Raw genomic sequence first — 27,388 nt, forward strand, 5'->3', positions numbered from 1 at the left:
TGGGACGCTGGTATGAGGGCAGGGTGGCCAAGTAGGGGTGGGAAACCAGGGTCCTCCTGCTTCTGGGCACCGCTCAGCTGGGGGCAGGGCCAGCATCCACGGAAGATACCACAGGGTCCCGAACAGCGGTGGGACAGGAAGGGCCGGTGCCGCAGGAGCCCTGACTTCGGTCCCCACGCTCCGTCTGCCCCTCAAACTTGGCTCTCAGAGGATTCGGCCTCTGTGTTTCTCACGTCACTCCTTATTGCCAACTAACTCCCAAGTGCCACCCCAGCCCTGCTTCCAAAATATTCCCTGAGATGCCCCAGGAGACTCCTCCAGCCCAGTAGCCCCTTGCCAGGCTCGTCGTGGCCCCAATTCCCCCATCTCACGTGCCCAATGCACCTGGCCCTGGCAGACAGAGCCACGATCTTCCTGACACTGAAGTTGAAGCCAGAAACCCGGGGTGGCCCCGTTCCTCTCTCGGGCACCCTGATAAGGGCAGTCTGGGGTCACCTCTCCTCTGCAGTTCCTGAGCCCCTCCAGGACCCACACCTCCCTCCTCTGTTCTCCTCACCAACCCCACCATCTTTTCTCTAGCCTTTCCTAAAGCTCAAAGCTGATCCTGGCCCACCCCTCCCCACCCTGTAGCTGGCTGTGAGATCACGTTCAAGCTCCCCAGCTTGGCTCTCAGGCCCTTCCAGATCTGGGTCTCCTCTCTCCTTCCTCCCTCCCGGCCTCCTCTAGGCCTCTGGGCCTCCATATATGCTGTTCCTCCCCCACCCAAAGACCCTTTCCTTCCCTACCCACCTCTTACACCAGCAACTCGGACCTCACCCCTAACGCCCCACTACAGAGCTCTCCTCCTCCAGGCAGCCCTCTCAGCAAACATGGCTCCCTTCATGGAGCACTACCTGTGCGAGCTACAGTCCTGAAGACTGTTCATGCATTGACAGAGTTAACCCCCTTCACGGCACATCTTACAGACAGGGAAACTGAGGCATGGGCCAATTATGGGCTTGCCCAGGGTCACATAGCTGGGAGGAGGAGAGCGTGACTTCTTTTTGTTGCTGTTGTTTGAAATAGAGACAGATCTGACTATGTTGCCCTGGCTGGTCTTGAACTCCTGGGCTCAAGTGATCCTCCTGCCTTGGCCTCCCAAAGTGGTGGGATTACAGGCGTGAACCACTGCGCCTGGCCACAACTTAATATTTTAGAGGTGGCAGTACTACCCAAAGCAGTCTAGATTCAATGGAATCCCTACTAAAATACCATTTTTTGAAGAAATAGAAAAAAATCCACCCTAAAATCCACATGGAATCTCAAGGAATCTGAAAAAGACAAGACAATCTTGAAAAAGAACCAAATTGGAGGACTCACACTTCATGACTTCAAAACTTAACTACAAAGCTACAGTATTCAAAACAGTGTGGTACTGACATAAAGACAGATATCAAGACCAATGGAATAGAATAGAAAGCCCAGAAATAAACATATATGGTCAAGTGATTTTCAACAAGGGTGCCAAACCATTCAACGGGCAAGGGACGGTCTTTTCAACAAAACAGCTCTGGGAAAACAAGATCTCCACATGCGAAAGAATGAAGCTGTGCCCTGACCTAACACCATATACAAAAATTAACTCAAGACGGATCAAAGATCTAAAGCTAAAACTATAAAAGTAAAAAACTAAAACTGTAATTCTATAACTAAAACCATAAAAGCTAAAACTATATATACTAAAACTATAAAACTCTTGGAAGAAAACAGAGGAAAAGCTTCATAACACTGGATTTGGCAATAATTTCTTGGATCTGACACCAAAAGCACAAGCAACAAAAGAAAAAATACATAAATTGGATGCTGCCAAAATTAAAAACACTTGTGCATCAAAGGACGTAATCAACAGAATGAAAGGCCCCATTCCCACGGAACGAGAGAAAATATTTGCGAATCATATAGATGATAAGGGATCAATATCTAGACTATATAAAGAACTCTTACAACCCACCAACAAAAAGAAAAACGACCCAATTTAAAAAGTCAAAATGTGAATATACTAAAAGGCCCTACAAAACAAGGGCAAAGGACTTGAATAAACATTTCTCCAAAGACACACAAATGGCCAATAAGCACATGAAAAGATGCTCAACAGCACTAGTCATTAGGGAAATGCAAACCAAAACCACAATCCCTATCAAAATATCCTTTTTTGCAGAAATAGAAAAAAATCCACCCTAAAATTGATACGGAATCTCAAAAAACCTCAAATAGCCAAGACAATATAGAAAAAGAATGAAATTGGAAGACTCACACTTCTTTTTTTTTTTTTGAGACGGAGTCTCGCTCTGTCACCCAGGCTGGAGTGCAGTGGCGCGATCTCGGCTCACTGCAAGCTCCGCCTCCCGGGTTCCCGCCATTCTCCTGCCTCGGCCTCCCGATTAGCTGGGACTACAGGCGCCTGCCACCACGCCCAGCTAACTTTTTGTATTCTTTAGTAGAGACGGAGTTTCACTGTGTCAGCTAGGATGGTCTTGATCTCCTGACCTCGTGATCCGCCCACCTCGGCCTCCCAGAGTGCTGGGATTACAGGCGTGAGCCACCGCACCCAGCCTGACTCACACTTCTTGATTTCAAAACTTAACTACAAAACTACAGTAATCAAAAGAGTATGATACTGGCATAAAGAGAAACATAAAGACCAATGGGGCCAGACACCTATAATCCCAGCACTTTGGGAGGCCAAGGCGTGGGGATCCTCTGAGGTCAGGAATTCGAGACCAGCCTGGTCAACATGGTGAAACCCCGTCTCTACTAAAAATACAAAAATTAGCTGGGTGTGGTGATAGGCACCTGTAATCCCAGCTACTCAGGAGGCTAAGGCAGGAGAATTGCTTCAACCTGGGAGGAGGAGGTTGCAGTGAGCCAAGATTGCGCCACTGTACCCCAGCCTGGGAGACAGAACAAGACTCTGTCTCAAAAAAACAAACAAAAAAAACCAATGGAATAGAATAGAAAGCCCAGAAATAAACTGTCACATATATGGTCAAGTGATTTTCAAGAAGGGTGCCAAACTATTCAATGGGGAAAGGATGGTCTTTTCAACAGATAGCTCTGGGAAAACAGGATCTCCACGTGCAAAAAGAAAAACAACCCAATTTAAAAATAGATAAAGTATGAATATACTAAAAAGCACCAAAAAAAAAAAAAAAAAAAAGGGAGAGAGAGAGGAGCAGGAAAAGGGCACAGGATTTGAATACACATTTCTCCAAAGACAGACAAATGGCCAAGAAGCACATGAAAAGATGCTCAACATCATTAATCATTAGGGAAATGCAAACCAAAACCACAATCTCTATCAAAATACCATTTTTTGCAGAAAAAAAATGATATTAGGATTAGTAGTACACATTAGGATGGCTACTATCGAAAAGTCAGAAAATAACAAGTGTTATTGAGGATACGGAGAAATTAAAATCCTTATGCACCGTTGGAAGGAACCTAAAATGGTATAGCCACTACAGAGAAGAGTGTGGCAGTTCCACAAAAAATTAAACATGCTGGCTGGGCGTGGTGGCTCACGCCTGTAATCCCAGCACTTTGGGAGGCCAAGGCAGGCAGATCACCTGAGGTCAGGAGTTCGAGACCACCCTGCCGAACATGGTGAAACCCCATCTCCATTAAAAACACAAAAGATTAGCCAAGTGTGGTGGCACGCGCCTGTAATCCCAGCCACTCAGAAGGCTGAGGCAGAATTGATTGAACCCGGGAGGCGGAGGATGCAGTGAGATGAGATTGCACCACTGCACTCCAGCATGGGCGGCAGAGCAAAACTCCATCTCAAAAAAAATTAAACATACAGGCCGCGCGCGGTGGCTCAAGCCTGTAATCCCAGCACTTTGGAAGGCCGAGACGGGCGGATCACGAAGTCAGGAGATCGAGACCATCCTGGCTAACACGGTGAAACCCCGTCTCTACTAAAAATACAAAAACTAGCCGGGCGAGGTGGTGGGCGCCTGTAGTCCCAGCTACTCGGGAGGCTGAGGCAGGAGAATGGCGTAAACCCGGGAGGCGGAGCTTGCAGTGAGCTGAGATCTGGCCACTGCACTCCAGTCCGGGCGACAGAGTGAGACTCCGCCTCAAAAAAAAAAAAAAAAATTAAACATACAATTACACATATCGGCCGGGCACGGTGGCTCAAGCCTGTAATCCCAGCACTTTGGGAGGCCAAGACGGGCGGATCACGAGGTCAGGAGATCGAGACCATCCTGGCTAACATGGTGAAACCCCGTCTCGACTAAAAAATACAAAAAACTAGCCGGGCGACGTGGCGGGCGCCTGTAGTCCCAGCTACTCGGGAGGCTGAGGCAGGAGAATGGCATAAACTCGGGAGGCAGAGCTTGCAGTGAGTGAGCTGGTATCTGGCCACTGCACTCCAGCCTGGGTGACAGAGCGAGACTCCGTCTCAAAAAAAAAAAAAAAAACAATTACACATATCCAGCAATGCCACGTCTGGGAATATACCCAAACAAATTCTGAGTAGGTACTCAAAGAGATGTACACCAATGTTCACAGCAGCACTATGCACAACAGCCAAATGGTGGAAACCAGCCAAATGTCCATCAACAGATGAATGGATAAACAAAATGTGTCCCATCCATACAGTGGAATAACAGCCTTAGAGGAGAAGGACGTTCTGACACATGTTACAATGTGGATGAACCTTCAGGATATTATGCTCAGTGAAATAAGCCAGACACAAAAGGACAGATCCTGGATGATTCCACTTACATGAGGTCCCTAGAGTCGTCAAACTCATAGAGGTGGAAAATAGGATGGTGGTTGCCAGGAGCTGGGAGGGGATGGAGGGTGGGTGGTGAGTGGTGGTGGGTGGTGAGGGGTGTGGTGGGTGTTTAATGGGGACAGAGTTTCAGTGTGGGAAGATGCAAAAGCTCTGAACACAAATGGTGGTGATGATTGCAAAACAATGTAAGGGTACGTACTAAATGCCACTAAACTGCACACTTAACAAGGTTAAGATAGTAACTTACACGTTATGTGTATTTGTTTTGTTTTTGGTTTGTTTTTGAGACAGGGTCTTGTTCTGCTGCCCAGGCTGCAGTGCAGTGGCGTGATCTCGGCTCACTACAACCTCTGCCTCCAGGGTTCAAGCAATTCTCCTGCCTCAGCATCCCGAGTAGCTGGGATTACAGGCGCCCACCACCACACCCGGCTAATTTTTGTACTTTTAGTAGAGATGGGGTTTCAATATGTTGACCAGGCTGGTCTCAAACTCCTCACCTCAGGTGATCCACCTGCTTCGGCCTCCCAAAGTGCTGGGCTTACAGGCATGAGCTACCACATCAGGCCACGTGTTATGTGTATTTTACTAAATTTCAAAAAAAGAAAACGGCTGGGCGTGGTGACTCACGCCTATAATCCTAGTACTTTGGGAGACCAAGGAGGGTGGATCACTGGAGCCTGGGCAACATCGCAAGACCCCCGTCTCCACAAAAAAATTTTAAAACTTAGCCAGGCGTGATGGTGTGTGCCTGTAGTCCCAGCTACTTGGGAGGCTGAGGCAGAAGGACTGCTTGAGCCCAGGAATTCCTGGCTGCAGTGAGCACTGCACTCCAACCTGCGCAACAGAGGGAGAACCCTATCTTAAATATAAAAAAAGAAAAAATACAAAAAGAAAACGAGAACTTCACTTCTGCGGGATCCCCACCAAAATCCCACAACCTCAGTCCAATTGCCAGAAAATCTCCACAAGACCACAATAAGGACATTCCACAAAACACCTGACCAGCTCTCCTCAAGAGGGTGAAGGTCATGGATGATGAGGAGACACTTAGGAACCGTCACAGATTGGAGGGGTCAAAGGAGACGCTTTGACTAAACGCAACAGATCACCAGGTGCGGTGGCTCACGCCTGCAATCCCAGCATTTTGGGAGGCTGAGGTAGGCAGATTACCTGGGGTCAGGAGTTCGAGACCACCCTGGCCAACATAATAAAACCCCATCTCTACTAAAAATGCAAAAATTAGCCAGGCACTGTAGCTCAAGCCTGTAATCCCAGCACTTTGGGAGGCCAAGGCAAGCGAATCACCTGAGGTCAGGAGTTCAAGACCAGCCTGGTCAACATGGAGAAACCCCATCTCTACTAAAAATACAAAATTAGCTGAGTGTGGTAGCGCATGCCTGTAATCTCAGCTACTCGGGAGGCTGAGGCAGGAGAATCGCTTGAACCCAGGAGGCGGAGGTTGTGGTGAGGCGAGATTGCACCATTGCACTCCAGCCTGAGCAGCAACAGCGAAAATCCATCTAAAAATATATATATATATATATCTCCTAAGAGGCTGGGTATGGTGGCTCAAGCCAGCACTTTGGAAGGCCCAGGCAGGAGGAGGATCACTTGAGCCCAGGAGTTTGAGACCAGCGTGGCCAACACAGGCAGACTCCTGTCTCTACAAAAAAAAAAATACTAAAAATTAGCCAGGTGTTGTGGTACATGCCTGTGGTCTCAGCTACTCAGGAGGCTGAGGCAAGAGGACTGCCTGAGCCCAGGAAGTTGAGGCTACAGTGAGCCGAGATCGCATCACTGCAGTCCAGCCTGGGTGACAGAGCCAGACCTTGTCTCAAAAAAAAAAGGCTGGGCATGGTGGCTCAAACCTGTAATCCCAGCACCTTGGGAGGCTGAGGCGGGCAGATCACCTGAGGTCGGGAGTTCAAGACCAGTCTGACCAACATGCAGAAACTCCATTTCTACTAACAATACAAAATTAGCTGGGCGTGGTGGCGCATGCCTGTAATCCCAGCTACTCGGGAGGCTGAGGCAGGAGAATTCCTTGAATCCTGGAGGAGGAGGTTGTAGTGAGGCAAGATCATGCCACTGTACTCCAGCCTGGGTAACAAGAGTGAAACTCCATCTCAAAAAAAAAAAAAAATACCGCCGGGCATGGTGGCTTACGCCTATAATCCCAGCACTTTGGGAGGCCAAGGCGGGTGGATCATTTGAGATCAGGAGTTGGAGACCTGCCTGACCAAAATGGTGAAACCCCATCTCTACTAAAAATACAAAACAAACAAAAAAAAAATTAGCCGGGCGTGGTGATGCACACCTGTAATCCCAGCTACTCAGGAGGCTGAGGCAGGAGAATCGCTTGAACCCAGGAGGTCGAGGTTGCAGTGAGCCAAGATGGCGCCACTGCACTCCAGCCTGGGTGACAGAGTGAGACTCTGTCTCAAAAACAAAAACCAAAAAATCCTATCTCATAAGAAACAGTTAACAGCAATGAATACTCCCCCAGGTGAAACTAAACAGATGACCCGTAAGCCACACAGTGGCAGCTGTCACACTCTGGGCCAAGGCACGGAGGTAAACGAGGTGCAATCCTGCTCTCACTGTTGCCCCGAGTAGCAGCTCAACGGCTGGTCTCGGCCAAGCAGGCATCTTTCAAGGTGTGCACCCACCACTGCCGGGCACAGGGCCAGGCACTTCGCGTGGATGCATCATCTAAAATCCATGTGACGACTCCTCAAGGGGGCTCTATGAGCACCCCCTTTTTACAGGCAGGAAACTCAGGCACAGAAGGGAGGGACTGCTTGGCAGGAGCCAACAGAGGTGCACAGAGCAGCGTGATGAGCTCCAGGACTCAATGCCAGGGAGCCCCCCAGCAGGCAGCCTCTACCCCACGGTGGACCTTCAGGCTCCTCCCTCTGCCCTGGCTGAGCCGGCAGTGAAGGGATTAGCAGGCTCCTTGCCGAACAGAGGCCAAGGCCGCCTGGGCGCAAAGATAGGCTGTTGGGACCATAAATCATCCCCGGGGTCTATGCATTTACTCCGTGATGATTTAATGAGCCACTCCTGTCCTAACTACAGCCACCAATCCCACCTGCCTGGAAGGACAGAAGGGATCCCCGCAGCGATGGAAGTGGGATGCGCACAGATGCGAAAGGACTCAATGGTGTAACGCAGCAGGGAGCCTCTGCCTTCAGTCACTTGAGTAAGAGACGCTGAAGCAGACACAGAGCCCCTCCGAGGTTCCAAGAGGTTCCGAGATTCCGCAGGTCCCTGCAGCCCAGGAAGGCGGACAGCTGGTGTGTCTTTGTGGACACGCTCGGCCTCCCCGAGTCCCCAGCCAGAGGGACGGCCAGCCCCACAGAGCCAGTCCCAGGCGCCCTGCCTGGCTGTGCTGATACTTCCTCCCAGAGATTTCCGGGCGAATGACCAGCTGGCATGCACCCACCCACCCTCTGCACCCAGGTGAGTGGTGCCAGATGCAGAGGAAACGGGAAGTGCTGTAGTGTTTCTGTTTTCAATTTTAATCAAAGTTTTGAAACATAAATTTCTTTATTTTCATTTTTTTTATTAAAAAAAAAAAGTGTGGCAGACAGCCTTTCAGCAGCAAGAACCCTGGCAGGAAAGGGAAGAGAAGGGAAGCCTGCAGAGGTTCTCAGAGAGGCTTCGCCCCCTTGCCAGGACCCCCCGAGCATTGTGGTGGTCTCTGGGCTGTTCAAATACCAGAGTGGGGTGTATGGATAAGGGATGGGGTGGCTAGGATATGGACACAGGGTATTAGCACACTCAGTGGGAGAAGGCCCACCCTTCCAAGTAGACTCAGCCCCTCTGGGCCTCACCCCATCCTTCAACCCCACCCCACGGGGTGAAACTCCTGGGACCAGCAGAGGTATCAGGACCCAAGTACAGAGAAGGGAGACTTTTATGTAGTAAATGAGGACCCGAAGCCTCTCAGCTGCTATAGTGGTGACTTTCTCCGGTATGGGGCTCCCTGAGATGGAAGACACAGCCACTTAACATAACCCTTCTGTCGCCAACCCTCCTGGGGAATCAGGCTCAGGATCTGTAGGTGTGAGAGCTGCAGAGGTGAGGCTCAAGTCGGCCACAAGCCCGCCTTTGCCAAGCCCCAGGTCATCATGGAGCCCCAGCACCCACTATCTCCAGGGACACCTGCCCTGGCCCCTCCTAGGCCTCCTGCTGCTCCCCCCTCGTTCCTCCCAGTCCTGTCCCCACATGGCAACCAATGGGATCCTTGCTCAAAACCCTCCCCACCTGAGGACCAGACCTCAACCCCTCATCCCGGCCCAAGAGGCATTACCCCCAGAGCCAGGCCAGGCCAGGCTCTTCGCCTTGGCTCAGAGCCGCAACCTCAGGGCCAGGGCCAGCTGGCACAGGTGTGACTTCCTGTCACTCCCTAGGGCAGGGTCTCCAGCTGACCTGCTCTCCAAGGCGTCCCCAGGGCCAGCTCACAGGAGATGCTCAGGAAATACAAACTGACTCGAGGAATGGACTTTCCTGTCCAAACCCGCACTCTGTGGGGAGAACTCGCCGGGCCACCCTGGTGCCTCTTGTTCGGGCACTCAGAGGGTTGGGTGGGCATCACCATGCAGCCCCAGGGCCATCGCACCCCAAGGATTTGACCCTGGAACACACTGTGTTCCATACAAGTATACAGGCTTGGGATTTGCTTAGAAAAATCTGAGCTCCAGGAAGATCACAAACTACTCACCCACTTCAGGGCCCCTCAACAGCTGGTACGTGTTCCCAGATGGAGGGATTGAGAAGAAGACCCCACACACCCCTCCCAGGACTGAAGTGGTGACGTTGGACCATGTGGCGTGGTACTGGCCCTCTTAGAGAGCACCTGCTTCTAGGAGATTCCAGAATGAACTGGAGACAGGCCTGCCCACAGGGAGGTCAGATTCCAGAGCCTGCTGATACCTGCTGAGCACTTGCTGAGTTCACACTGCACCTGCTGAGCGCCTGCTAAACACACACTGTGTGCCAGCTGAGTGCCTGCTAAATACACACTGTGCACCTGCTGAGCGCCTGCAGAGCACACATGGTACGCCTGCTGAGTACCTGCTAAATACACACTGTGCACCTGCTGAGCACCTGCTAAATACACACTGTGCACCCGCGGAGTGCCAAGAGAGCACACACTGCGCCTGCTGAGTACACAGTGTGCACCTGCTGAGCACCTGAATACACACTGTGCACACCTGCTGAATACTGTGTGCCTGCTGAGCACCTGTATACACATTGTGCACCTGCAAAATACACACTGTGTGCCTGCCAAGTGCCTGCTAAGTACACACTGCACCTGCTGAGCACCTGCTTAGCACACACTGTGCATGTGCTGAGCACCTGATGAGTACACACTGCGCATCTGCTGAGCACCTGATGAGTACACACTGCACCTGATGAGCGCTTGCTGAGTACACACTGTGCCTGCTGAGTACCTGCTGAGTACACACTGTGCCTGCTGAGCGCCTGCTGAGTACACACTGTGCACCTGCTAAGCACTTGCTGAGTATATACTGTGTGCCTGCTGAGTGCCTGCTGAGTACACACTGCGCCTGCTGAGCTCCTGCAGAACACAAACTGTGCACCTGCTGAGTACACGCCATGGGCCTGCTGAGCGCCTGCAGAACACACACTGTGCACCTGCTGAGCACCAGCTGAATACATACCATTAGCCTGTTGAACACCAGCTGAGTATACACCGTGTGCCTGCTGAGCATCTAGTAAGCACCTACTGAACATCTGCTAAACGTTTCCTTGTGTGGGCACCAAGTGCCTCTTGCAGGCCTGCTGTGTCCCCGTCAAGCACCTGCTGGATGCCTGCCAAATGCCTGCCCAGTGCCAACTGGGTACACCATGTGTCCACAGTGGCCACACCTCCAGCATCTCAGCAGTAGTGAGCACCCAGTGAGTATCTATGCCAGGCCCCATTCCAGATACACCACATAGGCATTCACGTCTCACCATGATCCAATGAGGCAGAGACCACTGTGACCCCTACTTCACCAAAGACAGCAGGGCCTCCCGGGTTGGGCTAAGCGCATTGGCTCATGCCTGTAATCCCAGCATTTTGGGAGGCCAAGGAGGGAAAATTACTTGAGGTCTGGAAAATTACTTGAGGTCTGTTCACCAGCCTGGCCAACATGGTGAAACCCCATCTCTATCAAAAATGCAAAAATTGGCCGGGCGCGGTGGCTCAAGCCTGTAATCCCAGCACTTTGGGAGGCCGAGACGGGCGGATCACGAGGTCAGGAGATCGAGACCATCCTGGCTAACACAGTGAAACCCCGTCTCTACTAAAAATACAAAAACTAGCCGGGCGAGGTGGCGGGCGCCTGTAGTCCCAGCTACTTGGGAGGCTGAGGCAGGAGAATGGTGTAAACCCGGGAGGCGGAGCTTGCAGTGAGCTGAGATCTGGCCACTGCACTCCAGTCCGGGCGACAGAGCGAGACTCCGCCTCAAAAAAAAAAAAAAAAAAAAAAATGCAAAAATTAGCCAGGTGTGGTGGTGCACGCTTGCAATCCTAGCTATTCAGGAGGCTGAGGCAGGAGAATTGCTTGAACACGAGAGGCAGAGGGTGCAGTGAGCATCACAGCACTCCAAAAAAAAAAAAAAAAAAAAAGGCCTCCCAGGTCTAAACTCGCCCAGAAGGAAGTGAGGTGGGGGCTGAGGCTGACTGTGTGGCCCTGGCTGGGCACCAATGGGGCTGCTTCCCCTGGTGCCAAGTGCTTCTGAATCCCTCCGTGCAAGAACCCCAAGGAGGAGGCCCCGGCCACGCTTCGTTTCTAGTTGGCAAATAATAAACATTGGCTCTCGGGCATCTCTGGCCCTCAACGCATGTGGCACTTCCTTATTTACACACCTGGACCCCCATCCAGTTGCTGGCACCACAGCCACACCCGGAAGAACAAGGCACCACCTCCACCCAGGGGCCACATAGGACCTGTTGAAGGTCAGAGACGAGACATACCCCAACCAGAAATAAAGTGGGGGTTTGTTCCATCCCATGAGCTCAAAGGCGAAGCAGGACTCTTCTACCCCCCACCCCTCCTCTGTGATTCTGGTTCCCACACTGCAGCCTGGGAGTCCCCCACCCACTCTCCCAATAATCCCTGTCACCATCACCTCCCAAATGCCAAGTCTTCCTCCATGAGTGGCACACCTCCAGCTGCTCGCCCTTCTCCCTACTGCAGGGGGCTCAGGGACACACAGGTGGGGCCATTCCCAGGCAGGCACCTTGGAGAGGCCCCCACTCCCCCAGTACCTGCACTGGGACAAACACAAGGAATGTTTAGGTTGAAAAAAACCAGGGACGACCTCTATGCTTCTCAACAGATGAATATGAACTGAGGCTCAGCGTACAACAAGGTCCTCCACATGGGCCTTGGAGTCAATCTTAGCTCCTCCTCCCACCATCAGCCACGTGACCTCCTGTGCCTCAATTTCTCATCTGTGCCACGGGGGCAGGCAACAGGCCCTTTCTCATGAGTTACTGCAACAATCCACTGTGCACAAATACATGGATTCTAGCAAGGCCAGTTCCTGCCACTGTCACCACATTGCTATCCCACTAGAACCTTCCATGGCTCCACGTGGCAGGGCCTGGCTCCGGGCCCTCCACCCACTGTCATACTTCCTCTGAGGGCCACTTCCTCGGGACACAGAATTCCAGCAGCCTGAACTGCCCTGCCCCACCCTGACCAGCCGGCTAACACCCAGAACTCCGTGACACGGCAGAAACACACAGGCTGCGGGGTTAGTCTGACCTGGGTCAGATGGCAGCCTCTCCACTCCAGCGCTCTGTGACATTCGCTCTCCAGGCCTGCCTCTCCCTCTGTAAACCCAGGAGGATGCCACCGGCTGCCTGGGGCAGTCACGTACTGCAGGATCCAGGTTTGCATCTCATGTAGCTCTGCCCATCCCTCTGCACCTGCACGCTCCCGGCACACACAGGGCCTGACACCAGGGCTTCTGGATTGTGACACTGCTGACACTTAGGGCTGGATAACTCCCCATGGTGGGGCTGTCCTATGTACTGTAGTGTTGAGCAGTATCCTCAGTCTCTGCCCACTGGATGCCAGTAGCACCCCCACCCCCGGTCGTGACAACCACAAATGTCTCCAAAAGTTGCCAAATGCCCCCAGGGGCAGAATCAGACCCCGGTGAGCCCTCCACTCTGCACGGAATAACCTGTGGATTTTGATGTTTCTCTGACCCTGGGTTCAGGCCAGTCTCTCTGCTCTCCCCAGGGCAGACCCCACTCGTGCTGTCCATATGGCATTTTACAGAGTCCCATTTAAAAAAAGAAATCCCCAGGCCGGGCACAGTGGCTCACATCTGTAATCCCAGCACTTTGGGAGGCAGAGGTGGCGGATCTCAAGACCAGGAGTTCGAGACCAGTCTGGCAAACATGGCGAAACCCCCGTCTCCACCAAAAATACAAAAATTAGCTGGGCGCGGTGGCTCATACCTGTGATCCCAGCACTTTAGGAGGCCGAGGCGGGCGGATCACTTGATGTCGGGAGTTGGAGAGCAGCCTGGCCAACAAGGAAAAACCCCGTCTCTACTAAAAATACAAAAATTAGCAGGGTGTGGTGGCAGGTACCTATAATCCCAGCTACTTGGGAGGCTGAGGCAGGAGAATCGCTTGAACCCAGGAGGCGGAAGTTGTAGTGAGCCAAGATCTCGCCACTGCACTCCAGCCTGGGCGACAGAGCAATACTCCCTCTCTCAAAAAAAAAAAAGAAAGAAAGAAAGAAAGAAAAGAAAAGAAGTCCCTGAAAGTGGGAGAACTGCCGCCAACCTCACTCTCCTTGCTAACCACCCCTAGCCCCTGCAGCTGATGTTCCTTAACACTTGAGGTCAGTGGGCCTTCAACTGTGTGGGAGTCCCAGAGGCCGGCCAGTCCCTTCTGTGAAGGGCCAGATGCGACTCACGCCTGTAATCCTGGCACTCTGGGAGGCCAAGATGGGAGAATTGCTTGAGCACAGGAGTTTGAGACCAGCCTGGACAACACAGTGAGAAGACCATGTCTCTACCAAAAATAAAAAAATTAGCCGGGCATGAGGGCTCACACGTGTGGTACCAGCTACTCAGGGGGCTGAGGTGGGAGGATCACTAGTGCCCATAGCGCCCAGGAGGTCAAACCCACAGTGGACCGCATGATCTCTGTTGCGTGGGACTATGCTGTTGTTCCACAAAAGCAGCCACAGAAAACGAATAAATGGTTGTGCCCCGCTCTAATAAAATAAAGAGACATAGTTTACAGAGCTCTGGATTAGTAAATTCTCAGTTCAGTGGGTCCCAACTTTTTATTTTTTTCTTCTTTGTTTCTTCTACTTTTTTTTTTTTTTGAGATGGAGTCTCTCTGTCGGCCAGGCTGGAGTGCAGTGGTGCGATCATAGTTCACTGCAGCCGCAAGCTCCTAGGCTCAAGAGAACCTCTCGCCTCAGCCTCCCGAGCAGCTGGGACCACAGACATGAGCCACCATGCCAGGCTAATTTTTTTTTTTTTTTTTTTCTGAGACGGAGTCTTGCTCTGTCGCCCAGGCTGGGAAGTGCAGTGGTGCAATCTCAGCTCACTGCAAACTCCACTTTTCAGGTTCAAGCGATTCTCCTACCTCAGCCTCCAGAATAGCTGGGGTTACAGGTGACCGCCATCATGCCCAGCTAATTTTTGTATTTTAGTAGAGATGGGGTTTTACCATGTTGGCCAGGCTGGTCTTGAACTCCTGACCTCGGGTGGTCTGCCTGCCTTGGCCTCCCGAAGCACTGGGATGACAGGTGTGAGCCACTGTGCCCACCCGGCCCAGGCGAATTCTCTTATTAGAACAAAACAGAGTACATCAGTGTGCCTGCAAACAGTAAGAGTTAAGCTCCTTGGTAAAACCTGTCTTGATTGCACATTTGGTGGTAGGTGCTGGCAAGCCATGAAAATGAATTTCTTTTTTTTATTTTTATTTTTTCTGAGACAGAGTCTCACTCTGTCACCCAGGCTGGAGTGCAGTGACGCGATCTCGGCTCACTACAACCTCCACCACCCTGGTTCAAGCGATTCTCCTGCCTCAGCCTCCCAAGTAGCTGGGACTACAGGCGCACACCACTACACCTGGCTAATTTCTGTATTTTTAATAAAGACGGGGTTTCACTATGTTGCCCAAGGTGGTCTCAATCTCTTGACCTCGTGATCCACCCACCTCAGCCTCCCAAAGTAGTTGGATTTCAGGCGTGAGCCACCGTGCCCGGCCGAAAAATGAAGTTTTTTTTTTTTTTTTTTGAGACAGAGTCTCGCTCATTCGCCCAGGCTGGAGTGCAGTGGCACGATCTTGGCTCACTGCAACCTCCACCTCCCAGGTTCAAGGGATTCTCCTGTCTCAGCCTCCCGAGTAGCTGGGACTACAGGCATGTGCCACCATGCCCGGCTAATTTTTTGTATTTTTAGTAGAGACAGGATTTCACCATGTCAGCCAGGATGGTCTTGATCTCCTGACTTTGTGATCCGCCCGAGTCAGCCTCCCAAAGTGCTGGGATTACAGGCGTGAGCCACTGTGCACAGCCCAGAAAAATGAATTTCTAACTGCAGAGCCACAAGTGCTATGCCTGTCCTGAGCCAGAGACAACTGCCCCTCACCCAGCCCTGCAGCCCCTGGCTTCACACACCCTGAGGGTCGAGGAAGCCCTCCCAGATTCCCCAGAGCAGGTGGGCCTGGTTGCTGCACACCCTAACCACTTCTTTTTTTTTTTTTTTTAGACAGAGTTTCACCCTGGTTGCCCAGGCTGGAATGCAATGGCACGATCTCGGTTCACGGCAACTTCCACCTCCCGAGTTCAAGTGATTCTCCTGCCTCAGCCTCCCAAGTAGCTGGGGTTACAGGCGCCTGCCACCATGCCCAGCTAATTTTTGTATTTTTAGTAGAGATGGGGTTTCATCATATTGGTCAGGCTGGTCTCGAACTCCTGACCTCAGGTGATCCACCTGCCTTGGCCTCCCAAAGTGCTGGGATTACAGGTGGGAGCCACCATGCCTGGCCTTCCCCGCCCCTACTCTTAGGACACAATCCAAACCCAAACACTGAGCTCCTCCACTCCAACCCCGACCCTCTGGTCCTGATCCTCCACCCCAGGCACTGCTCCTGCTGTCTCCCTTTGTCTCATCCAGTGTAGAGCAAGGGCCCCTGCTCCTAAAAAGGGCTGAATGTAGGGTTCACCCTGGGCCTCGGTGGAAACCCCACACAGAACTTGTGGAGCCTGCTGGAGCCGGCTGGACTTAACGCATCTGCAATCGGCCGCAGCCCTGTCCTGATGCAAAGTCCACAAGGTTACCTGGTGCTGCAGGCTCTGTCAGGCCTGGGGGTCCTTGCCACTGGCTGAAGTCACAAATGACCACAAAGTGGGGGGCATGAAAAACAGAAATTAGGCCGGGCGCGGTGGCTCAAGCCTGTAATCCCAGCACTTTGGGAGGCCGAGACGGGCGGATCACGAGGTCAGGAGATCGAGACCATCCTGGCTAACACGGTGAAACCCCGTCTCTGCTAAAAAAATACAAAAAACTAGCCGGGCGCGGTGGCGGGCGCCTGTAGTCCCAGCTACTCTGGAGGCTGAGGCAGGAGAATGGCGTGAACCCGGGAGGCGGAGCTTGCAGTGAGCTGAGATCCGGCCACTGCACTCCAGCCTGGGCGACAGAGCGAGACTCCGTCTAAAAAAAAAAAAAAAAAAAAGAAAAACAGAAATTAATTCCCTCACCATTCAGCAGGCCAGAAGTCAAGGGAATGGGCTGGGCACTGTGGCTCACGCCTGTAATCCCAGCACATTGGGAGGCAGAGGCAGGTGGATCATTTGAGGCCAGAAGTTCGAGACCAGCCTGGCCAACAGGGTGAAACCCATCTTGACTGAAAATAGAAAAATTAGGCTGGGCGTGGTGGCTCAAGCCTGTAATCCCAGCACTTTGGGAGGCTGAGGCTGGTGGATCACGAGGTCAGGAGATCGAGACCATCCTGGCTAACATGGTGAAACCCCGTCTCTACTAAAAAAGAAAAAAATACAAAAAACTAGCCGGGCAAGGTGGCGGGTGCCTGTAGTTGCAGCTACTCAGGAGGCTGAGGCAGGAGAATGGCATAAACCCAGGAGGCGGAGCTTGCAGTGAGCTGAGATCTGGCCACTGCACTCCAGCCTGGGCAACAGAGCAAGACTCCGTCTCAAAAAAAAAAAAAGAAAGAAAGAAAGAAAATAGAAAAATTACCCAGGTGTGGTGGCAGGAGCCTATAATCCCAGTAGTTACTAGGGAGGCTGAGGCAGGATCACATGAACACGGGAGGAGGAGGATGCAGAGAGCCGAGATCACGCCACTGCACTCCAACCTGGGCAACAGAGTGAGACTCTATCTCAAAAACAAACAAAAAAAGGCACTGGCAGGACTATGCTTCCTCCAGAGACTCTAGGGGAAGACCCTTCCTATCCCTTCCAGCTTCTGGGGGCTCTGGGCATTTCTTGGCTGGTGACCACATTGTTCCAATCTCTGCCTCCGTTGTCACATGGTCCTCTCCCCTGTGTCTCTGTGTCCTTTTTTGTCTCTCTTTTTTTTTTTTTTTGTTTGGAGAAAAGGGTCTCACTCTTTCGCTCCAGCTGGAGTGCAGTGGTACAACCGTGGCTCACCACAGCCTTAACTCTTGGGCTCAAGCGATCCTCCCGCTTCACCCTCCCAAGTGACTGGGACTACAGGTGCATGCCACCACACCTGGTTAATTTAAAAAAATTTTTTTTCATAGAGATAAGTTCTTACTTTGTGGCCCAGGCTGGTCTCAAACTCCTGGCTTCAAGTTATCATCCCATCTCAGCCTCTCAAAATGTTGGGATTATAGGCGTGAGCCGCTGTGCCTGGTCCCCCTCCAACTCTTTCTTTTCTTTTTTTTGAGACAGGATCTCACTTTGTCACCCAGGCTGGAGTGCAGTGATGTGATCATAATTTACTGTAACCTCAAATTCCTGGGATCAAACAATCCTCCTGCCTCAGCCTCCAAAAACTCTGGGATTAGAGGCATGTACCACCACTCCCAGTCCACTCTTCAATTTTTCTTTTTTTTTTGAGATGGAGTCTCACTCTGTCGCCCAGTGCAGTGGCGTGATATCGGCTCACTGCAAGCTCTGCCTCCCGGGTTCATGCCATTCTCCTTCCTCAGCCTCGGGTTCACGCCATTCTCCTTCCTCAGCCTCCGGAGTAGCTGGGACTACAGGCGCTTGCCACCACGCCCGGCTAATTTTTTCGTATTTTCAGTAGAGACGGGGTTTCACCATGTTAGCCAGGATGGTCTTGATCTCCTGACCTTGTGATCCGCCCGCCTTGGCCTCCCAAAGTGCTGGGATTATAGGCGTGAGCCACCGCACCCGGCCATGGTCCACTCTTCATAAGGACACGAGTCACTGGATTCAGGGCCACCCCCCAGGATGATCTCATCTCTAGATCCTTACCTTAATGACATGTACAGAGACTTTTTTTCCAATTAAGGTCCAATTCACAGGTTACAGGGCCAGGAGGTGAGCAGATGTTTTTTAGGGGCCACCATTCAGCCTACTGCAGGGCATGCAGCTCACAACCTGGGGAGTACTGAGACAGCTGGGCTTTTTGGAGGGGCCAGGGGAGTGATGAAGATGAGGGCGGCTCGCCCCACCTTCTGCTCAGGGAGTCCTGCCTGTATACGGAGGCTGTGGATGAGGGCGGCTCGCCCCACCTTCTGCTCAGGGAGCCCTGCCTGTATACGGAGGCTGTGGATGAGGGCGGCTCGCCCCACCTTCTGCTCAGGGAGTCCTGCCTGTATACGGAGGCTGTGGATGAGGGCGGCTCGCCCCACCTTCTGCTCAGGGAGTCCTGCCTGTATACGGAGGCTGTGGATGGCAGCAGACAGCTGAAGCATCCGGCACAGACACAAATGGCGCCAAAGCCAGGACCGGAGGGCAGGCTCCACACTCAGCTAACCTAAGCCACCGCTGCGCTGTGCTTGGGGCCCATTTTACTCCAGCCTCTGCAAAGCCACCAGCTTCACAGGGTAGGTAAGAGCAGGAGAGTGCCCTCCTTCAGCCCTGTCCGTGCCACCATGACTGTTTTGCCTGGGTACTTTTTCTGGCCCAGGTGCTGCTGCCTGAGGTCCTCAGTGATCAGTCATAGGAGGAATCCCCAATGTCCTGAGCCCCTGACAAGCAGATGACATGCCCTTCCTCCCTTCCCCTCATCCCCAACAACCAATACTCCAGCACATCTGGGTGGCTCTGCTGCAGAAATGCCACCAAATCCACCCACTCTCGGTCACCCCCTGGCTCCAGCCATCACTCCCCCTGATCTGGACATCTGCAGCAGCTGCTCACACCACACCCAGCCCACTCACAGCCACAGCCATCCTCCTAAACCACACGGTGTTCTCAAATGGATAAATGGAGAGTTACCAAAAGACCTGGCAACTCCACTCCCCAGCACATGCTCTGAGAAATGAAGACATACATCCACCCAAAAACATGGACACAGATGCCCACAAGCAGCATGATTCACAACAGCCAAAGGTGGAAACCCATGTTCATGGCCGGATGAAAGGACAAAACGGGGTAGACCCGCACCATAGTGGATGACATGAACTATTACTGAGCCATGCCGGTGACGGTGCACAACACTAGGAATAAACTCAACGACACTGAATTTTATGCTTAAAAAAGGTCCAAATAGTCAATGTTACGTTACATACATATATTGCCATCAATTTTTTTTTTGTCGTCCAGGCTGGAGTGCAGTGGCATAATCTTGGCTCGCTGCAACCTCTGCCTCCTGGGATCAAGCATTTCTCCTGCCTCAGCCTCCCAAGTAGCTGGGATTACAGGTGTGAGCCACCATGCCCAGCTAATTTTTGTATTTTTAGTAGAGACGGGGTTTCACCATGTTGGCCAGGATGATCTCGAACTCCCATCCTCAGGTGATTCGCCCACCTCCTTGGCCTCCCAAAGTGCTGGGGTTATAGGCATGAGCCACTGCGTCTGTCCATGCCACCAATTTTAAGAAATAAATGAAGGCCAGGTTCAGTGGTTCACGCCTGTAATCTCAGCATTTTGGTAGGCCGAGGCAGGCAGATCACCTGAGGTCAGGAGTTCAAGATCAGCCTGGCCAACATGCAGAAACCACGTCTCTACTAAAAATACAAAAATTAGCAGGGTGTGGTGGCGGGTGTCTTTGATCCCACTCAGGAGCCTGAGGCAGAAGATCACTTGAATTCGGGAGGCAGAGGTTGCAGTGAGCCATCATTGTGCTACTATGCCCCAGCCTGGGAGACACAGCAAGACTCTGTCTCAAAAAAAAAGAAAAGAAAAGAAAGAAAGAAATGAAGCACTGATCCAAGTTACAGGCTTGAAGATATTATGCTAAGTAAAAGAAGGCAGACACGGCCGGGCGCGGTGGCTCAAGCCTGTAATCCCAGCACTTTGGGAGGCCGAGACGGGCGGATCACGAGGTCAGGAGATCGAGACCATCCTGGCTAACACGGTGAAACCCCGTCTCTACTAAAAATACAAAAACTAGCCGGGCGAGGTGGCGGGCGCCTGTAGTCCCAGCTACTCGGGAGGCTGAGGCAGGAGAATGGCGGAAACCCGGGAGGCGGAGCTTGCAGTGAGCTGAAATCTGGCCACTGCACTCCAGTCCGGGCGACAGAGCGAGACTCCGCCTCAAAAAAAAAAAAAAAAAAAAAAAGAAGGCAGACACAAAAGGCTTCGTGGTGTAGGATTCACCTCACAGTGTAGGATTCTGTTGATATGAAATGTCCAGAACAAGCAAATCCATAGAGACAGAAAGCAGATTAGTAGACCAGGTGCGGTGGCTCGTGCCTGCAATCGCAGCACTTTGGGAGGCTGAGGCAGGTGAATCACTTGAGGTCAGGAGTTCGAGACCAGCATGCCCAACATGGCAAAACCCTGTCTCTACTAAAAAATACAAAAATTAGTTGGGTGTGGTGGCACCTGTCTATAATCCCAGCTACTCAGGAGGCTGAGGCAGGAGAATCTCTTGAACCCGGGAAGCAGAGGCTGCAGTGAGCTGAGATCGCACCACTGCACTCCAAACTGGATGACAGAGTTGAGACTCTGTCTCCAAAAAAAAAGAAAAAGAAAGAAAGAAAGCAAAGCAGATTCGTGGCTGCCAGGGGCTGGGCAAGGGGGAGTCGGAAGTAACTGCTGACGGGGGCAGGGTCTCCTTCTGGGGGTACAAAATGTTCTCAAGTTGACTGGTGTTGGCTGTGCAAATGTGAATATACTAAAAGCCACTGAGTGGTGGAATGCCATGGAAATGACATCTCAATAAAGCTGTTACAAAAACAAGCAGGGCTAGGCATGGTGGTTCATGCCTATAATCCCAGCATTCTGGTAAGCTGAGGCTGGAGGATCACCTGAGGTTGGGAGTTCGAGACCAACCTGACCAACATGGAGAAACCCCGTCTCTACTAAAAATACAAATTTACTCAGGTGTGGTGGTGCATGTCTGTAATTCTAGCTACTTGGGAGGCTGAGGCAGGAGAATCACTTGAACCCAGGAGGCAGAGGTTGCAGTGAGCCAAGATCACGCCACTGAACTCCAGCCTGGGCGACAGGGAGAGACTCCTTCTCAAAAAACAAACAAACAAGCAAGCAGGGAAGCTTCCCAGGCCCCTCCCTCAAGGGAGATGCAAGCTCTTGCAGCCTCACCTGCCCTCCTCCCTGCTTTGCGCCCATTCTCAAACTCACCAAGTCCTTCCCACTAAAGCGCTCTGACTGTGCCTGTCCCTGATCTGAAATGCTCTTCCCTGCTCTCTGGGGATGCCACGTCACCCCTGTCCTAGCCACTCCTAGCACGTGGCTGTGCCACTTCTCTCCCAGCATGAGCCACCTTCTGAGGGCGTCTGCTTCATTTGGGTGCAGTGATGCTCTCCTGTCCCCCCTAAAACCATGCTGGCTCCCCAAGAACACAGCCCCAGTATGTCCTGTACACTGCAGGATCCCCAGCACCCCACAGTCTCCTAAGACCTGCCAGACAATGAAAATTGTCGTTTGATGGAATGAACGCGCTGCCCCAACTTTACGAGTTAGGATTCTACGGCCTAGAGGGGTTGAGAAACCCGCCCAATGTCACACAGCAGAGCGCCATAGTTTTCCCTGCCTGTCACACTGACCCAAGCCTAAGAATGGGAGGGGGCCTGGCGCGGTGGCTCAAGCCTGTAATCCCAGCACTTTGGGAGGCCGAGACGGGCGGATCACGAGGTCAGGAGATTGAGACCATCCTGGCTAATACTGTGAAACCCCATCTCTACTAAAAAATACAAAAAACTAGCCGGGCGTGGTGGTGGGCGCCTGTAGTCCCAGCTACTCGGGAGGCTGAGGCAGGAGAATGGCGTGAACCCGGGGAGGCGGAGCTTGCAGTGAGCTGAGATCCGGCCACTGCACTCCAGCCCGGGCGACAGAGTGAGACTCCGTCTCAAAAAAAAAAAAAAAAAAAAAGAATGGGAGGGAACGCCCGCACACCCACCCCTCCGCCCTAAGACCTGCAAACAGTCTCCCAACTTACTTTATGCCCTGTCCCCCGACCTGACGCAGCCCTTCGGTGCTTGTGCCTTGGTGAGGTCCCTATCTTCTTCTAGCCAAACATCTGCTGACTGGCCTTCCACGGCAGCAAGACACCTCAGGTGCCATCACCACCAGCAACTGTGAACAGACATGCATGAGAGACTGCTGTCCTCCATTCACAGGAGAGGAGCAGGTGATAACCAGACCATGCCTCACCTGGCTGCAGGTATGGCCAAACCCCTGCTGTCTACAGTATGGGAGGCAGCACACCATGGCTGCAGGAGGGAAGCCCGCATCATATAGGTTCAGTCACCTGCTCCGGGCACTGTGGACATGCCACTTGGACTGTGCAGTGGCCAGTCAATCTGGGAATAAGCTTGCCCACCCTGGTCGCAGCCTGCCAGAGATGGCACAACCATACAGGTGGGTGCAAAGGATGGAATTCTACCTGACCAGGTGCAAAGCTCACACCCTGGCTCACCTCACTGTTACACCTCTAATCAAAAGTTTCTCAGTCTTGGCTGGGCGCAGTGGATCACACCTGTAATCTCAGCAATTTGGGAGGCCGAAGTGGCCGAATCACCTAAGATCAGGAGTTCGAGACCAGCCTAGCCAACATGGTCTCTCCTACAAATACAAAAATTAGCCGGGCATAGTGGCAGGTGCCTGTAATCCCAGCTACTCAGGAGGCTGAGGCAGAAGAATCACTTGAACCCGGGAGGCGGGGGTTGCAGTGAGCCAAGATTGCGCCACCGCACTCCAGCCTGGGCAACAGAGCAAGAGTCTGTCTCAAAAAAAAAAAAAAGTTTCTCAGCCTTGGCACTGCTAACATCTGGGGCCTGATTATACCACATGATGGTGCCATCCTGTGTACTGTACGGGGTTGGGCAGCATCCCCAGCCTCCACCCACCCCAGATGCTAGGAGCACCCCCTAATCATGATGACCCAAAATGTCTCCAGACATTACCAAGTGTCCCCTGGAGGGCAGAATCATCCCCTGCCCCAGAAAGAGAACAATGCTTTGTGTTTAAACACCTAGTACAAGCTCACCGCTGCCCAGAGCCCACACTCCTCTGACCCCAGGTGGTGAAGAAGATGGGAAATGGTTTCCAGAGCTGAAAGAACTGCTACCTGCATATGTTCACAATCTTTTCTTTCTTTTTTTTTTGAGACAGAGTCTCACTCTGTTGCCCAAGCTGGAGTACAGTGGCACAATCTCAGCTCACGGCAACCTCCACCTCCCAGGTTCAAGGGATTCCTCTGCCTTAGCCTCCTGAGTAGCTGTGATTACAGGCACGTGCCACCATGTCCAACTAATTTTTGTATTTTTAGTAGAGATGGGTTTCACCATGTTGGTCAGGCTGGTCTCAAACTCCTGACCTCAGGTCATCCACTCACCACAGCCTCTCAAAGTGCTGCGATTACAGGTGTGAGCCACTGCACCCGGCCTCAGAATTTTTCCAAGTTCATTGATCAATGAATGGATAAACAAATATAACATATCCATACAATGGAATATTACTTGACCGTAAAAAGGAACAAAGCACTGATCCATGATACTACAGAGATGGACCTCGAAAACATGATGCCGAGTGAAAGATGTCAGTCACAAAAGGCCACGTGTTGTGTGATTCTGTTTATATAAAATGCCCAGAATAAGCAAACCCACAGAGACAGAAGACAGCTTAGTGCTTGCCAGGGGCTGGGGGAGGGGGAATGGGGAGTGCCTGTTAATGGGGATGGGGTTTCTTTCTGGGTGGATAAAAAATGTTCTGGAATTACAAAATAGCGGTGGTTGCACAACTCTGTGAATATACTAAAAACCACCAAACTGTACACTTTAAACAAGTAAATTGTATGATGCGTGAATCACATCTCAATAAAGCTATTATTTTAAAGAGATGTTTTCAACAACAATGATCTATTTCCAATCCCACGCAGAAACTGGACTTCTAATCAGAATGACACCCATGAACCTACTGTGACCCCTTTCTTCTGGTCACACTGCAAACATTTGACACCAACTGCATACCAGCACACACCATGTGCTAGAGATAAGAAGTGGCCACTCCTACCTCAGAAGCCCCGATAAGTGGGGGACACTCATGTGGAAGGATGCTCAACTCGCACACTTTCTTCTTTTTTTTTTTTTGACATGGAGTTTCACTCTTGTCACCCAGGCTGGAGTGCAGTGGCGTGATCTCAGCTCACAGAAACCTCCGCCTCCCAGGTTCAAGTGATTCTCCTGCCTCAACCTCCTGAGTAGCTGGGATTACAAGTGCCCACCACCACACCCGGCTAAATTTTATATTTTTAGTAGAGATGGGGTTTCACTACGTTGGCCAGGCTGGTCCCGAACTCCTGACCTCAGGTGATCTGCCGCCTCAGCCTTCCAAAGTGCTGGGATTACAGGCGTGAACCACCGCGCCTGGCCATCTTTTTTTTTTCATTCATTCATTCATTTACCAGCCATCTTTTTCTCTACATCCTGAGCAAGAATGTAGCTGCTTGGAGCTAGAGGGACAGATGTGGCATGCTCACCTAGCATGCCTAAAGCAGTACCTGGCTGACAGCGAGCTCCCAATCATTACCAACACAGAAATGAAGACATAAATCCTAGTCTATAAGGTCACAATCTCTCAGAGAAACAACTAGTTACAAAGTAACACAACCTGAAAGTGCCATCTAAGGAATCGCAGACTGAGGTTAAGTCCACCTGAGCCAGTCACAACAGTGGCCGAAACCAGAAACTAGGGATATGAGCATCTGCAAAGCCCACCCAAACCCTCCCCAAGGCCCCAGGATGCAGGAGAGAGGTCTCACCACACTGCAAGAACAAAGTGGAGATTCAGCATCACCTTTGCAAAGTGTGCTCACCGCCCTGGCCCAGGAGGAAGGTCTTCCTAGAATGCCTGACAAGGGAAGAAACTGAGACCTGAGGAACTCAGGTGCCTTGCCGTGCTCAGACACTAGCCCCAATCAAGCCCCTACTCCTGGCCCACAACAACTTCCCAGGTGAGATTTGCAGGGTATCTGCTCTGCCAGCCTGGCAGAACCTGGCCTTTTCCTGCACACCAAATGCACCCAGCCACCTGAGGCAGACCTGGCCCTCCGCCCTGGTCCTGAGAGGGCAGGGGCCATCCGTGGTCAGCGTCCCCTGTTCCACTAGGAGGAACATCACCTGGTGCCCACCATATGGGCTACATGGACAAGGGGCAGCTGTCTCCACTCCAAGTTCCAGGACCGAGCACAATCTGCCTTCTTGGCCCCCCTCTGGATCCCCTGGGGGACAGGATCTGACCATTCCCTCAGCTGTCCAAGAGGGAGAGATCCCTGTCCCACTTCAGCTCTGGAAGTGGGGACATCTGTTCCTCCTCCAACACCCAGGGAGTAAAGGCACAGGTAACAATGACGTAGAGACACTGGTCCCCCTCAGGTAGCAAGGATGGAAGGGCATCTGTCCCTCCCAGGTAGCAAGGATGCGGGGGCACTTGCACCCTCACCCCCAGCTACCAATGGTGCTTGCAAGCAGCACCCAGCTCATATACCTGTGTCATCTTGCCCCCCAGGTAGCAATGATGCGGGGGCACCTGTCCCTTCCAGGTAGTAATAATGTGGGGCACCTGCCCCCTCGGGTAACAATGATGTAGGGACACCTGTCCCCTGTCAGATAACGACAAGGTACTGGCACCTGTTCCCTCCTAGTAGTAATGATGTAGACGCCCCTATCTCCTCCGGGGAGCAGTGATGTGGGGGCACCTGTACCCCATCAGGTATGGATGATGTGGGGTCATCTGTCCCGCCCACGACGCCCGGGGCGTGGGGACACCTGTCCCCCTCGGGCCGTGCCAAGCCCCGCCCCCGTCGCGCGCGCCCCGCCCCCGCCGCGCCCCCCCCCGCTCCGTGCACGCGCCGGACACGCGCCCCCTCCCTCCTTTCGCCGGCCCTGAAGGGTCGGCGCGGGCAGCCCCCTTACCCGCGCGGCCCGCGTCAGGCTCAGGTCCTTCATGACCTCCTCGAAGGCCGCCGTCTCCTCCGCCTGCTTCTGATTGTGCAGCGCGATCTTTTCGCTGAATTTCCGCGGATTGTTCGAAGTCGCCATCTTCTCGCCGCCGCCTCCTCCTCCTCCTCCTCCTCCACCTCCTCGCCCCCCCACTCGCCCGTGCCACCGCGCAAGCGCCGGTTGGGCCCACGGGCGGCGAGCTGTGCGCAGGCGCGCCGGCGGTCGTGAGCGCGGCGCAGGCGCACGGGAGCGGCGCGCGGCGCGGGGGCGAAGGCGCATGCGCGCGCCCCGGCGGCGCGCTCGGGGCCTGCGGGAAGGGCAGAGGGGCGCGACTGGAAATTTCAGCGCTGGCGCAGTGATCCGCCGCCTAGCCCCCTGGACAGCGGCCGCCTGGCTGTTGGGCAAGGACCGCGAACCGGCTGGGGCACTGGAGCCCCCAAAAGGGAGACGGCCTGACCCAGATCCTCCCAATTCACAAGGGTGGGGCCAGGCACCCCCCCAAGGATTGGTAGCACCCCAAGGTTGAACCTGGGTTTGGACTAAGAGCTCTGAAAACAGACTAGGGCGTTGGTCACTCATGCATTCATTCATTCAAGGAATATTTACTGAGCACCTACTATGTGCCAGGCAAACTGGGGTACAGGCGTGAACAAGCAGAGGTGATCCCTGCCCTTATGGTGTGTACAGTCAGAGAGGGGGCAGACATAGCACACAAATAACCAAGAACTTTTCAGATGGAGATAAATGTGATGCGGTAAATAACACCAGTGGCCAGCCACAGAACATTCGGGAGGGAGGCTCCTGCAGCCACCACAGACAGGGAGGCAGGAAGTTATCTTAGCTAAGACCTGAACCCTGCAATCGGCCCCCTCAGTCCATAAATCTAGCGGTTGCCCTTAACGACTTTCTTTTTTTTTTTTTTTCCTCGAGACCGAGTTTTGCCCTTGTCGCCCAGACTGGAGTGCAGGGGCTTGATCTCGGCTCACTGCAACCTCCTCCTCCCGGGTTCAATTCATTCTCCT

At 52.6% G+C, this 27,388-nt stretch overlaps 1 protein-coding gene across 5 annotated transcripts in view; it reads right to left on the minus strand.

Moving 5' to 3' along the window:
* The window catches only part of CRTC1 (CREB regulated transcription coactivator 1), a 102,307-nt gene extending 75,762 nt beyond the window's left edge, over window positions 1–26,545 (minus strand). For 3 of the 5 annotated variants that reach the window (XM_033200056.1, XM_033200055.1, XM_033200053.1), the window contains exon 1: window positions 26,340–26,530. In XM_033200056.1, the coding sequence (XP_033055947.1) occupies window positions 26,340–26,465 (126 nt within the window). In that variant the 5' untranslated portion in view covers window positions 26,466–26,530. Of the gene's footprint in view, window positions 1–26,339 lie in introns of all 5 variants that reach the window. The other 2 variants (XM_033200057.1, XM_033200054.1) reach the window with 1 other exon arrangement.
* Window positions 26,546–27,388: the final 843 nt, after the last annotated feature.

The sequence above is a fragment of the Trachypithecus francoisi genome, unplaced genomic scaffold (genome assembly GCF_009764315.1).
Source record: "Trachypithecus francoisi isolate TF-2019V2 unplaced genomic scaffold, Tfra_2.0 Lachesis_group5, whole genome shotgun sequence".
NCBI classification, from domain to species: domain Eukaryota; kingdom Metazoa; phylum Chordata; class Mammalia; order Primates; family Cercopithecidae; genus Trachypithecus; species Trachypithecus francoisi.